Source organism: Struthio camelus, chromosome 4, assembly GCF_040807025.1.
Source record: "Struthio camelus isolate bStrCam1 chromosome 4, bStrCam1.hap1, whole genome shotgun sequence".
Classification (NCBI taxonomy): Eukaryota; Metazoa; Chordata; class Aves; order Struthioniformes; family Struthionidae; genus Struthio; species Struthio camelus.
In genome coordinates, this window is record NC_090945.1 from 83,904,453 (window position 1) to 83,918,661 (window position 14,209).

Sequence of the window (14,209 nt, forward strand, 5' to 3'; positions counted from 1 at the left end):
GCTGTGCAGGGGTTGCAATACTGGATGCCTTGGAGTTGTGGGGGCAGAAGCTGGTTTTACAGTGAGGTCTGGCGGGGGGTCGGCACCCTTACGGGACGCTCCGAGTTCACGTCTTGCCCGGAAAGCAGTGGCTTGGCCGTTCGGATTTGGGGTTTATCATTATTGTTTCCCAGTACGTGCGTGTGCGGGTCCCACGTTTTCCCCCAGTCTTCCCTTTCCGCACGGAAAGTTGGCGCCGTGCAATTCAGGTCCCCGCTGCTTTGGGATTTCGCCGGCCCGCCGTAATGTTATTTGCGAAACGGCGTTAAGGGCTTCAGGTATTTTTCTCTATTTGTTGCACAACCTAGTTGCAAACTGCGTTCAGCCCTTTCCGCTGGGCGGTAATTCTAATGCAGGGAAAGTAAGATGTATTTTTTTTTTTTTTAACTTCCTTTTTTAAGCCAGGGGAGGGGGCGGGTGAACTTTACGCCTGGCCAGAGACGTTTGTGATCGTTCAAGGATGAACGGAGCAGTGTTTGAGAGGCATCGAAACAGAAAGGGATAATAGGAAACAATAACAAATATCTGCTTTTCAGTTAAGGATTTCAAGCGTTAGCATGATGTTACAGCAGGCTTAAGTAGGAGGTTTATATAGCAATGCAAAAACATCCGACTGGTTTTTTTTTTTAAACCTGACTCCTAAGCGTCACGAAGCCGCTCGAAAGACTTTGGTTCTTGTAAAATATCGGTGTCCTGCGTGATGAATCATGAAACTAAAATCATGGGAGAGATCATATGTTAAAGCCATTATTCCAAGCAGCTGCTCATATGATTTAATTGGGTCTCTCTTGCCGGGGGAGGTTAGTTCTGGTCACACGTTTGAAACCGGGTAAGCCGACAGCCCGAGTCGCTGCTGCTTGCTCTTCGGCGCTGCGTCCTGCCCGCTCGGAGACAATCTGGGGTTTTCTCCCACCCGCCCGTTCAGAGGCTGGCGGGGGAACCGTGTGGGTTTGCAGAGAAGAATAAAGCCGAAACCTGCAAAAACGCCCTTACACCACTCGGCTCGGGTCTCACCCGACACTTAAACGAGGCTCTTTTACGGCACCTTTCACTTCTCAGCCGTACGCTACGGACGTGGCGTCGCGCCCCGCTCTCCCCCTCGCGCGGGTTCGGGGCAGAAAGCCGTGCCGCGAGCGGAGGGGCAGTGCCCTCGGCGAGCAGGCCGGCTGCTGCTGCCCGTGCCGAGACGTGCTGGGAGCTTATTTAAACGGTTTTGGAGAGGAGTCAATTATCTGCGTGCTTGAAGGTCATGGAGGGGAATTTCTGCCGAATGAGGAATCGGTCTCGGAAACCGCAGGAGGGGAAGGGAAGAAAAACCTTCCTTGTTACAAGGCCTTCTGGCTGCTTTGAACATTTCGGTCTAATTAATTAGGATTTCGGGTACAGAGGGGCCTTGGCTGTAGCCTGAGCTACTTGGATGCAAATCCGTGCCGTCTGCCTGATGCAACCTTTAACTTAAAGGACTGCGTGCGTGTGAAAGAGGGGAAATAGCTGGATGAGAAGATCACAGCGGGAGAAGAAAAATCCCGGCTACAGTTCGTTCTGCCCTGCTTTGTTTTCAGGATCGCCGAACTAGGCGCTGGGTTTCTGGTAAGGAGCCGCCTTGCTGGAGACGGGAGACTGTGCTGCGGTTATTGTAGGATGCCTTTCGCCGGGGACGAGGAGCAAGAAGACAGTCGGCGCCTGTGGGCCTGTTGGTGCCCCCCGCTTCGCCTGCGTTTCAGGGGGTTATTTCTTTCCTCCGAGACGAACGCTGCGCCCATCGCCCTTGTGAAGGCGCCTGACGCCCTTGTGTTTTCTCCCTTTCTTTGCAGCCTACCCATGAGCTCAGATTTCCAGCATTACAGTTTCAGGATGCCTAACATCGGGTTCCAGAACCTGCCTCTCAACATATATATCGTGGTTTTCGGCACAGCCATCTTCGTCTTCATCCTCAGTTTACTCTTCTGTTGCTACTTGATCAGGTAAGCGAACCGCCCTCGCTGTTTTCAGAAGGTGTCCCGGTTCAGACTGGGACCGGTCCCGCGAGGTGCTCAGCATCTCCTGCTCTTCCTCAGCATCTCCTGCTCCCGATAACCCAACGTTGGGTTGCTCTGGCTGCTGCCTAGAGAAGGACGCACGTCCTGTGCTCCTCTCTGGGCGCAAAAGGAGCGTTGGCAATAGTCACCCAGGTCAGGTTAAGTGGGTCTGAGCCAGGTTGTCAATGTGGCTGCCGCAAAGTAGTAGATGAGCGTCGCGTTGTCTTTCCGCAAGGAGTTTCATGCGCTTGTATCTTGACAGTTTGATGTGTCCCATGAAATATTTCAACTTTCCTTTGAAGTCAAATAGTTGGCTCAGCCACTTAGCATCAGATACAACATTCGTCCCCAATGGAGTAAATAGGTCCAGATCATGCACAGTGAGTACCTAACACGGTGTTCCCACCGTATCTTGGAGGTAACGATTGCAGGAGGCAATTATGTTATTCCCCCTTAAAAACAGGGCTTTTATTTATGCGTATGCCTAAGCAACCATATTTTCATGCGTGTTTACATGGGCTTCTCAAAAAGCCTTGAAATAGATGTTTGTTGGTTTTTTTTTTTTTACGGTTCCTGCTTTCTGCTTAACATTTCATCACATTTCGCTCTTTAATGAATAACTTGTGTGCTTAAGAAATGTTTAATACCTGCTCCATTTGATACTGTACACAAATTGCTCATTCAACAGCACAGCTGAGAGATTAATGATGCAGAGTTGATTTGTTAATCCGAAAGGTGGAGGGAGCAAGGGATTAAAGGTTATTCCAGTTCAGGGGGGTTGTTTTAATTATTTTGTAGGCCAGAGGGCAGACAGTTCGACTGGTAATCGAGAGGTGAAACCCTTCCTCCCAGGGGGAAGAATGAGAGGCAGGTGGGGAAAAAGGCTGCGTCCGGGAGTAGGAGGTGGACGGGGGAAGAAGTTGCGCTGGTAACTCGGCCTGCGGCTTTCAGCACGTTTCGGGGCTGGCTGTGCCTCTCCCTCCGGCCAGGAACAAAGGGTGTCGTCGTGCGAGTGCCGTCCGCTGGCAGCGTCGCGCTGCTCCCGTACCTCCCCGAGTCCTGCCAAATCGCCTTTCCCTCCCTTCCTTTTTATCCCCTCTTGCTTTTCGGATGGCCCTGGCTCCGTGCTAGCCGTATCTCAGTCAGTTCCCCTCCCTCCGTGCCCCTGAGACGCGCGTGTGGTCTCTTCTTGCTCCGTTCCTCTTTGCTTTAGACCAGGGGAATGCGGTTTCACTGCTCTCTTGGAGGACTTGAGAGTTGGCGTGTGTTTTCAGCTCTTGAACCGCCGACCAAAGCCAAGCCTTGTAAAACTTGCAGGTGAGCCCAAAGCCGGGCCGCAGGCTGATCTGGGCTGCCTGGTACTGAGATCTTTGCGTTTGTCTGCGTTATGCACAAGGGAAACGTGTAGGAATGTGAAAAGCATCTGTCCACCCCCGGCAGCGAAGGCAGAAACAGCTTGAGGGGTCGTCCCCGACCGGGCGATTTTTATCTCAGTATTTGATGTTAACGAGCTCTGTGCTGGGGTACTGCGTCTGCTTCCAGTGTTCTCGTTTTAACTGGCATGCCGATGGGAGGGGACGCAGAAAAAGGCAAGCGGTGTTCAAAAGGCTTTGGGACACGCTTTCCCCGGGTTGAGCTGAGTCTATATGGCTTGCTTGCAAAATGAGAAGGTGTTTGGCTTTTTTTAGAGCGAGTGTTTTCCTGGGCACTGGGTATAACTGGGTGTGTTCTGCCCCAAAGAAGAAATAACAAGTAGTAATGTCTGGAAGATCAAGCCAGAAAACCTTTAAATTTAGAAGTTGGAGGCATGTCGTAAGAGAGAGGGTGAGTAACCGCTGAAACAAGCCAGCAAGGGAAGTGGCGAGCTGTGTGTCTCTTGATGTCTTTAAGTCAAGACGGAGTGCCTTTCTGGAAGAGATGTTTTGGCTCCCATTCCCAGGAGTAACGAAGTGCTATTTCCCAACCTGTGATAGGTGGGAGCTTGGATTAGATCATCTCATGATCCCTTTATAGCCCTAAACTCCATTGAGACTCTGTGAATCTCTCTTAAAACCACCGGCAACTGTTCAGTTATGTGCAAAATGGTGCCAAACCGGAATCGTCCTTATGCGAAGCAGCCCCTGTTTTGGAGGGTTTATCCATGCCACGCTTCTCTGGATGTGTAGATTTGTCCCAGGAGCATCCATCTGCTACATAACGATGCTGCCAAATCTCAGCTTGAGTGGGGTATAAAAGCTCCAGCACGTGCTCGGAGAGCCTCACCGGTGGTCAGCGGGAGGAGGACGGCAAGCCTGCAAGCACAGAGCATCCCGAAGGATCGCTCCGGCAAGGGTTTGCATTCTTGCTTTCTTGCAGTGCTGCTTCGCTCAGAGGCGCTGCCAGTGCCTGGCTGAGCTGGCTCGTCGCAGGCAAAAACCTGTTGCCCTGCAGCGGCGGGAGGATTTGATATACTTGGAGGCAAAGAAAGATGAGTTGAATGCTCCCTCCAAAGCAGCTGCTAAAGCCTCCTGGGTTAGCCCATCCTTTCCCGACCTCTTCTACAATGAGATGCGTGGCTTTAATACAGGTTTACATCTGGAGGCTGTATAAAAGAGAAGTGTTAATTTAATGATTAGGCAGATGCAGCGTAGATGAGAGCGTGTTGTCAGAGAGCCTCGATGAAACCAGGGCGGAGGGTAGCGGCGAGCGAGACTGAGCTTGCAGGGACCGTGTCCCAGTAGGAGCTCCGGGGTTCCTCTTGCACGCCGCGGGATTGTTTGCACGTGGCAGGAGATCCTGGTTCTTTCCAGGGCCGAAGCAGGGCTTTGCTCAGGTGCAGAAGTAATCCGGCCCCTCGTCTAGCTCTCCCTCTTCTTTCGTGACTAGCACATCTGCAAATACTTGGCAGATACCGAGCGGAGCTTGTGACACAGTCCTGCAGGCCCTGTTTCTCTTCGTCTGCTCCTTATCAGAGCATCCTCCTCCGCACCCTGTAACGCGTGAGACGGGCCAGCTGGGGAGGGATTCGTGGCGTGGGAGAGCCAATACCTGGCATATTTACCCTTCATCTGCGAGCTGACAGCATTAAATTACGGATTTGCCTTGGGAAAAGGTCAAGCGGGCTGTGTCTGGCAACTGTGTCAACAGACGAGATTGTACTCTCGGCTCCAGAGGCTCCAGGGGAGGACGAAGAATTGGACTTCTTAGTAAGGTTGGCTCCAAATAGATAAGAATTTTGCCCAAAAGAAAGCAAGAGAAGATAACCTTCTGTGCACAGGCCAGTCGTATCTAAAGCTCTTCTCACTTTAAATACCACTCTGATGCAAAACACTAGTCCCAGCCTTGAAACGCTCTCAGCTGTTAGCTGTTGTGTGGGCGTCTGGTACCTCTGTTTAAAAATAGAAAATGAGGAAAAAAAAAAAAAAAAAAAGCGGGGGGAGGAAAAAAAAAGGAAATGAAATTTTGCAGGCAGCCATTCATGTCTGACCTCCGCCGCAGCTTTCAGGGGAATTAATGAAAGTAATAACCTTATATTGCCTTCAGCCCCATAAAACCGGTTTGAGAGGATACCGAAACTAATGATACTGCGCTTTCGAAGCATTTTGAAACGCACGTGTGCGGCGTCCTCCGCGGCGGTGCAACGCTGGGGTCTGATGCTGCCCTCTCTTGCTGTAGCGTTTCGAGCCGTAGCGGAGGCGCAGGGTACTTCTTCCTGGAAAAGGCTCTTCGCAGGGCCGTTTCCTCTGCTGCGCCTCCGTCCTTGCACCGGCGCTGCGCTGCGTTTGGGGCTGGCCGGGCAAAGCGCAAGGAGTCCAACGCCAGAGTAGGGATCGTAGCGTAAGCCGGGCTGGACGGCGACCTCGGGTTTTGTTTTTTTCACCTGGAATGCTTTCGGCAAATGAATCTCTTCTTGTTCTTCCTTGTCAGACAGCTCTCGCCGAGAGCAGGAGCAGGGTTCGAGACCGGAAAGGTGTTAGACGTGGCTCGTGGCCTACTGGAGAGCTGCATTTAAGTCTAAAGTTGAAGTAGCTCTTGGTTGCCTCTCTCACGAAGCCTCCTCGCCCGTGATCGCGTCTCTGCTGTGCTCCGTTACTGCCAAGCTGCCCGAAGCTGAAGCCGTTCTTACCTGTTGGTAGACGGTGCTAAGGCAGGGGGGTGAGCGATGCCCTTGGGAAAGGACGGGCTCGCGCTGGGAGGCATGGAGCAAGGAGCCGGAGCGGGCAGAGGGGCGCTGGGGACGGCGGAGAGCCGCAGGCAAGAGAGAACGGCGTCTCTAAACACAGCGCCGTTGCAAAGCCCCGAGGCTTTGATGCGGGTTTGCCTTCCCGGCTGCAGCACAGATTCCTCTTTGTACTCCAAGCTGTTAAACAGATCTTGGAGGTAAACCTGCAGAACGCTCTTTCCGCTTGAATCTTGTTCTTTTTCGCCGTTCGCTTGGTACAGACGTTTTCGGTAGCAGGGGTTGAAATGCAAAGGGCCGGAGCTACCCGGGGCGACGCAGTTGTTCCCTTTTCCGAGGGAGTCACGTAGAGCCTGGGGAGAGATCACAAAATCCGAGGGAGGGAGTTAGGAAATTCGGAGATGGGTGACCACACGCGCGCGCGGTTTCTTGCCACGCGCTGCCTTTAAAGACACTGTGTGGTCTCTTATCTACGTACGCCATCCGCCAGAGATTCCTCGGGCGTCTCAGCTCTTGACGCAAGCTGGACGAGCCCCTAAATCTGCAGGGGAGTAGCGTTGGCCCGGATTCGCGGTCAACGTTACGACAGCTGCGCTAGGGCGGACCAAAGATCCATCCGGACCCGGTATCCTGGCTCTGACAGGGGCCAAAACTGTATGTATAGGGAAGAATATACGAACGAAATGAGCACGTGGGATGCTCGTCACCCCCACCCTGCCAAGGCTTGCCTAGCCTCCAAGCAGCTGGAGCACTTCTGGGCCAGATGTGCTCGTTCGGCTCCTCATAAGCTGCGGGAGGTTTCGTGCTCGGGCTCCCCGGACGGATGCGCGCGAACCCGCGCAGGGTACGTAGCATCCGCGCTCCTCCTGCAGCGCGGTGTCGCCCCGATGAGTTGCCCGTCGGTCTTCCCCCGTCCCCTTCGGTGGCCTGGAGACCTTCTGCTCCGTGACCGCAAATAGCTTGTCGCAAGCAGAGCGAGGGCAGGAGCCGGGTTTTTGGCGCTCGAGGGTGCTGTGCACCTTCTTTCCGACAGCTTTGGCTTGTCCCGGCCGTCCTGCCGAGTCAGCCTGGCGAAAGGCAGTCGCTGCGGCTGCAGATGCTTTTTCCCATGCTGGGAGAGCTTTTTCCCCCTCGTATGTGGTCTCCAGCGGAGAATCTTGCTTTGCCTCATCTGGGTTTCATAACTGGTTTCCCAACCTTGGGGATCTCTGCGGATTTGGCCGGTTTTATCCTGTTTTCTCTATTGTTCGTGCATCTTCTGCTTGCGTTTCTGCTCGGGATCGTTTGCAGAGAGCTGCTTCCCGGCGCGCGCGAGAGAGCCCGGGCTTGCAGTTCCTGCCCAGCGCAATTTTACCCTCGACTTTTCAGACCCGTTCCTGCCACAGAGGATCTTTAGAGGAGGGAGGACATCTACCCTCTAATTCAGGCTCTCCGGCTGCTCTCTCTGCTGCACTGAGGTTCATTTTTACCCGTTCTTCTAACTTTTAACAGCCCCCACCCTTTATTTTGGGGAATGTTTTCAAGCCAAAAAGGTCGGGGATGTATTTTAACATCATCTTCTTCCAACCCGCCAGCCGGCTTTGTGCTGTATCACCCTGCTGCAGCCCTTAGGGACCAGAAAGCCCCCGAGAGCTCAGCGTGAAACAGCTGAGATGTGGGACTGCCCCCAGAATAGTTTCGGAGAAGTGAAATTGCAGGCAAGGGGGTTCCCCGTCTAAAATCACGCTGGAGGCCGGCTGGGGAAAAATATTTCAGCGACTGTCCAAGCCCTGCAGGCGCGTGCTGACGTCTTGTTAAAAGTCCTTGGCCAACTCTTCAGCCTCGATAACTTCCCTTCCGCGTGTTTGGAGCGCTTCGCTAAATACCATGTCTTATATAGAAGCAATGTGGGGGGTTTTTTTAATTTTTTTTAATTTTTTTATTTTTTTTACATATGTATTTTAGAAGCACAATCAGCTGCTTGGGGCTGTTGCCGCCCGCAACGCGCTCCGCTCTGTTGAGCGAGCAGTGGACTGCTGCTTGCTCTGCCTCGGAAAGACGTTTTATTAATAAAGGTTTTTCAAATAAAAACTTGGCGACGGTAACGTGGCCTAGCTGGCTGTTGGCACCCAGCTCTGTCTCGCCAGCGTTGTATTCGTACGGAAACGGTGACAAAGCGGTGACTGTACCGGCGCGGCGGCAACGCTAACGCATCCCTTTTCCCCAGCCGGGGCTTTTTGGTCCTGCAGCTGGAGCTTTGCAAGACCAAACTTGCAGCCTGTTCATCCGGGTGGTCGTTCAATGCCTTCGATATACGCGGGTTGCCGGTTTTTGATGATGGTGTCGTCAACCGCGTTGCTGTAAGAAACGCTCGTGTTGGTCCTAGGTGGAAGGACGGGATGGACGTGTTTGTGCTCGCTCTGTCCCCGGCAAACGCGCGAGGAAGAGGAGGGAGGGCACGGGACCGGCCGCGGTGTTGGTATTCCCCACGTCCCGCCGCCGCCGGGACTTCCCGGCTGGGCGGACGTTTCCAAAACGGATTGGTCCGCTTCAGCCTCCGTCTCTTGATCTACTGCGGCAAGTGGATGCTTCTTGCCAAAAAGCACAAGGTGCGCCGAAGGCGGCGCTTCGGGAGAGGCGGAGGACGGCCCGTGGCGCTGCCTGAGCCTCGTCTCGCGCGCCCCGGTTTCCTACCGCCGTCGCGTCGAACCCGGCCCCGACTCCTTGTCCAGAGCAGGGGACGCCCTCGGACGGCGTACGATGTCCGAGGCTGGTCACGCCGTGCTTTAATACAGCACCTGAACACCTGGTCTTGCGATAAATAAATTCCCAAGATATAGTTTCGTTTTTCCTGCAGCTTTTGGCAACCCGTTAGCTCGCTGCTTATTAAATTGCCGGCTGCCCTGCGATATGCAACGGCAGATGGAAGATGTCACGTCGCTGCTCCTCCAAAACTGGGGTTGACCTGGGGTTTTCTTCAGAGAAACCGCCGTCCTTTGCTTTCTCAGACTTGTCCTTGAAAGCTTCTTTGCCAGACTTTGGAAGTCAGAAAGAGCTCAGCCGATGTTGTAGTGGAAGATAACGCAGCGTTTGAGCGTAAGAAAATGCCCGAGTATCAGGCTTCGTTAGGAAACCTCGTAACGGGGCGATTTCCTTCCCTTCATCTTTGCTGAAGCAGAAACAGAGCTTTTCCCCCGCTCTCCTGGGGTTTCCAAGCTCATCGCTTAGGAAAAGGGGCAGCGTCCAGTCTAGAAATACCGGCAGCAGAAGGGGTTGGAAAACCTGGGTATTTCTGCCAGCTGCTAATTTGCTCAACGGCTTCTCTTGGTCTTAACGGTTGTAGGTAAGGCGTGCGCGGAAAATTGCGTAGTTCAAAAAAGGAAAATTGCGGGAGGTTCTGCGGCCCGGGACGGAGACGCGGCGTTTCGAGTGCCACGAAAAGCCCCAGCCCCGGCTCGCTGGCAAGCGCTCCAGCGCGTCGCTTCATGTGGCCGTTCCAGTTTTCGAAATGAAAAAGAGAGGAGGAGGGGGAGGGGGAAAAAAAAAGATTAAATCTAGAAGGGAGGGAAACGAAACGTGGGGTTTGGGGTGCTGTGGGAATCCTAGTGTTTTGGCCTGTCTTCACGCCTCTCCCTATCTTGATTGCAGGCTCAGACACCAAGCCCACAAAGAGCTTTACGCCTACAAACAGGTGAGGTGCTAAACAGTAAGTTGCCTTTTTCTCCCCTTTTGCTTAGAGCCAAATACGCGTAAAGGCCACGGGTTTCTTGAAGCGATGGCTTTTTTTTCCGTTTTCGGTCCTGCGGCCGCCGGGGCGCTCGCCTTGCCGTCGGTGAGCCGGGCTGCGAAAAGAAAAAGGAGGTGGTGGGGGGGGAACGGGGAAGAATCAGCAGGAGGAAAAAAAAATAATAATAATAATTGTAGGAGTATCGTTGAGAAAGAAAACCTAAACTCTTTGGAAACGAGGAGAAATTTCTTCCCCCCGGAGGGTGCTCGAGCACCCGGAGAGGTGGGGACATCCGCACCCTTGGAGCAGCTCCGACCGCCGCCGCACACGGAGCGACCGGCGCTGAGCTGGCTCCGCTTCGCCTCCGGGGCTGGAGACCTCCAGCAGGTCCCTTCCAAAACCTCTGCTCTTTCCCACTTGCCAGCAGCAGCAGCAGCATCTCTTCTGCAGCAACCAAAAGCGCTCGAGTCGAAATCTTGTTCCCCAGGCTGTACCTGGCCGGTTTGGGTTACGTGAAGCCTCGGGGCGCTAGGCTCTCGCTTCGGGACCACGTCCAAGCAACCTCGGCCCATCGAGCTGTTCTCTGCGCGCGCCGCAGCCGACGGAGCGGTGCCAGGTTACCCCTCCGACCGGCCCGTTTCCTCCAGCCTTTGTATAATTTTTCTGACTGCCGCCTGTCGCTCCAGCAGGCCTAGGCAAACTAGGCGCGCCTGGGCTGGTTCGTACTGTGATGCACGGTGGTTTCTGGGTGGCGGTGGCCCTCTGGACCCGGGGCTGGAGGTGGAGGAAAGACGGGACGGAAGATGGGCGCGCGGCCGGGAGCTTCGAAGCCGGGAGAGCCGCGGGACGCGGCCCGCGCGACTGCCGCCTTCCTGCCCGCCGAGGGTTTCTGCTTCTGTTGGGACGGCGGAGAGACAGAGTTGGGGTTTTTTTTGTTGTTGTTGTTATTATTTCTTGACTATGTTTTTGGGGGGAAAAAAAAGGAGGGCTTCGTGCAAAGCTGCATGTTGCCGAGAAGACAGGAGCGAGCAGCTCCGCGAGCGTTTCCGTGATTCCCGTTTCAGGAGAAGAGAGGAAGAAGTCTTCTGCTCGTGCTGATCCCATGGGATGTTGGCCAGGATGGCTTAGGAAGGGGGAGCGGTCCGCTCGCAAGCGTTACGGCCCTGCAGCGTTGCCGCTCGCCCGTCGCTTGTGCCGCTGCGGACTAGGCGGTTTTTCATGTATTACTGGAATTTGAGTTGACCTTTCAGCCGTCTGTTAAACCTCCCGCCGGGAGCTCGGCTGGCTGCGCTGGCGGGAGGCCGGCGGCGACAGCGGAGCGACCTCCTCCTCCGTCCGTCCGTCCGTCCGCCGCCGCGTCCCGCTTTGCACGCTCGCCCGAAAAGCTCCGGCCTGACCGCCCGTCTCTCTGCCTTGCAGGTTATCCTCAAGGAGAAAGCGAAAGAGCTGAACCTGCACGAGGTGAGCCGCGGGCCGCCGCTGCGAGCGGAGGGGCCGCCCGCCTCGCTTCCTCGCGCTCCTCTTCCTCGCGCCGGGGCGAAGCCGGGGTCGGGGGGGGGCGCGCGCGGCCGGCAGTCGCGCTCGGGGACACGGCGGCAGCGGGGGGGACCCTGCCGAGACCGAACGGACATCAGAGAGGTACTGCTAGCCCTAAGGCGAAGCCCGCTCGGGTTTTGCAGCGCTCGCTCCCTGCACCCGGCGGCGAGCCGTGGCAATTGAAATTTTTTTTTTTTAAATTGCTCCTTAAACGACCGCGTGGGGTTAACCCCCCCCCCCCCGACCCCGAGCACTCGGTTCCTCACGTTTTGCAAGCCCGGAGCCGTGCAAAGTTGCGCTAAGCTGCTGCTTTTTTGTTTTTTCCTCCCGGCTCGGAGGGATGCTCGACGCCCGGCCCCTGACACCCTTCTCTCTCTCTCTCTGTGCCTCGCTCCTTCTTTCAGATCTGCGCCGTCTGCTTGGAGGAGTTCAAGCCCAAAGACGAGCTGGGCATCTGTCCGTGCAAACATGCCTTCCACCGAAAGTAAGTGCGGCGCCGCCGGGCTCCCGAAACCGTCCCCCGGTCCCCCGTCTTCGCCCGGCGCCGCTTTCGCCCGAGGTTTTCTTACCCGTAGTCCCTGCGCCGCCGGGAGGGGATTTTAGCCACGAGCCTGCGGAAAGCCCCAGCCGCGAGCGGGCCGAACCCGTTCGCCCTTTAAAATGCAGAAACGTAAAATACATTTTAAAAAAAGCAGCGAATGGTTTAAGGCGGATTAAAAATACCCCTTAAATCACCGCTGCGCCCGAGCCGAAAGGCGAGGGTGAGTTCTGCCCTGGGGATGCTCTCCGCCGCCTTTCACCTCTTTTTTTAATTATTTTTTGGGGTTTTTTTCCCCCCCCCCCGCCGGCAGGTGCCTCATCAAGTGGCTGGAGGTGCGCAAAGTGTGTCCGCTCTGCAACATGCCCGTGCTGCAGCTGGCTCAGCTGCACAGCAAGCAGGACGGCGGCCCGCCGCAGGGCCCGCTGCCCGGCGCCCACAACGTCGTATAGCCGCTGCCCGGCGGCCGCGGACTGTCCCGGCTCGGAGCCGCCTCGGCTTCCCGGACTCGCATACAACCAAAGCACTACGGCACCAGCACGAGGCCCTCGGCGAGCTGAGAGCACTTTAGGACAGCGGCGGGCCGGGGGGGAAACGGCCCCCCCTCCGTCCCCTCCGTCCCCAAACCGCGCCGTCCGGCGACCCGGAGCCGGGTCGAGCCGCAGCAGCTCTTTTAGGTCCGGCCCGGCAAGCGGCTTCCCCTATCCCGAAATAAGGAGTTAAGCGAGGCTTTCTGGCAGCACCCTCTTGGTCCGAGCGCCCCGGGCGGGAAGCAGCCTCGGCCTCTTCTTGCGGCGAGGGAAGCCGGGTGCCTCCGAGCCCTTCGGCGGGAGAGAGAGAGAGCGACGCTGATGCCCTTCGCCTTGGCGAACCCGCTCCCGCCGCCTCGAAACCAGGACGCGAGGTTTGGTGGAGGGAGATGGGCTTTAAAAGAAAAAAAAAGAGCCAGCTCCTCTCCGTGCACGCATTCGCACGGGGGCTCGCAGCCCCCGGCGCCTCCTCTTTTGCATTGCCAAAAAAAAATAATAAATCCACGGTGAAGGAGCCAAAGGCAGCGCCGGGGCCGGGTACCGCCGGTCCCGGCCATCAGCCGCCCCTCTTCCCTTAGCAGCTCTCATTCCCTCTCCCAGGGATGTTAAAAAAGGGTTATTCAGTATTATATTGTACAGGCTTTCCTAGCGGCAGAGCAGACCGTTCTTCCTCCTCCTCCTCCTCCTCCTCAGAGAGCTGGGGGTGAGTTTCCCAGAGGTGGGTGCCCGGGGGGCAGCACGCGAGCGCTTAAGGCTGCTTCCCCCCCCCCCAGTCCTGTAAATACCGGGTGACTCCCGAGACTGTTTATGGAGCTTGGAGCCTCATAGACGTGTTTGTACACTACGAATTCTGCAGCAGAATATTTTTTAAGAAACATTGGCTGGTTTTTTTTTTTCTCTCTTTTTTTTTTTTGTAAGCTATATTTTTGTATATTTAATTGCTATTTTAAAAATTCTAATGCGTCCTTTTTTTTGCTAATCACACTCTTCTTAAGGAAAACAACCAAGGACAAAAAAAAAAAAAAAAAAGTTTGCATGTGATTTGACTTGAAATGTAAATAAAAAAGCAGGTTTTGGAAGCGGCGGTGCGTCCTTCCCTCCTGGCCCAGGTCTGCGGCGCTCACGCCGGCGGGCACGTGGCTGCCCGACGCACCCTGGACACCCCCAGCCTCGGTGGCGGGGGGGGGGGGGGGGATTTTGTGCAACGCTGAGCCCCGGCGAGGCTTTACGCAAACCCTCGTCCCCGCTGCAGCGGGCGCCCAAGGGAGGAGAGGGGCTGGGGCCAGGCAGGACCGCATCTGCGGGAGCATCTGCGTCCAGCGCCGTCCTCCCGCCCTCACTCAGAAAGGGGGTGTCTTCTCTGAAAGAGCGGTCCCAGCCCCAAAACCAGCCCGTGGCGTGCAGGTCGGGTGCTCCTGGGGCAGACAACGAAGCCCAGCCGGGCTAAAGCCGGTCTTACACAGCCTGGAGGCTTTAGCAGTGCGGAGCACCGAGCTGTCATGCTGCAGGATTTCCAAAAGCCCAGCAAAAACCTTCTTTTTAGCAGCTCGGAGGGTGCACGGGTGAGTCTTGCCCTGGCGCAGGGCTTGGCAGGAGCCAGGGCTGCAAAGCCTGGCCCAGGGCTCGCTGGCCCCTGCCTGGCCCGGAGGGCTGCTGCCCTCTAGTGCTGGCTGCACCCCCAGG

At 55.8% G+C, this 14,209-nt stretch overlaps 1 protein-coding gene across 16 annotated transcripts in view; it reads left to right on the top strand.

Moving 5' to 3' along the window:
• Positions 1-13,711, top strand: part of RNF24 (ring finger protein 24) — a 34,589-nt gene extending 20,878 nt beyond the window's left edge. For 10 of the 16 annotated variants that reach the window (XM_068943768.1, XM_068943757.1, XM_068943756.1 and 7 more), the window contains 5 exons: positions 1,854-2,003; positions 9,844-9,886; positions 11,342-11,383; positions 11,863-11,942; positions 12,310-13,709. In XM_068943768.1, coding sequence (XP_068799869.1) covers positions 1,861-2,003; positions 9,844-9,886; positions 11,342-11,383; positions 11,863-11,942; positions 12,310-12,448 — 447 coding nt within the window. In that variant the 5' untranslated portion in view covers positions 1,854-1,860 and the 3' untranslated portion in view covers positions 12,449-13,709. Of the gene's footprint in view, positions 1-48; positions 1,630-1,853; positions 2,004-9,843; positions 9,887-11,341; positions 11,384-11,862; positions 11,943-12,309 lie in introns of those variants that run through there. The other 6 variants (XM_068943759.1, XM_068943767.1, XM_068943761.1 and 3 more) reach the window with 3 other exon arrangements.
• Positions 13,712-14,209: the final 498 nt, after the last annotated feature.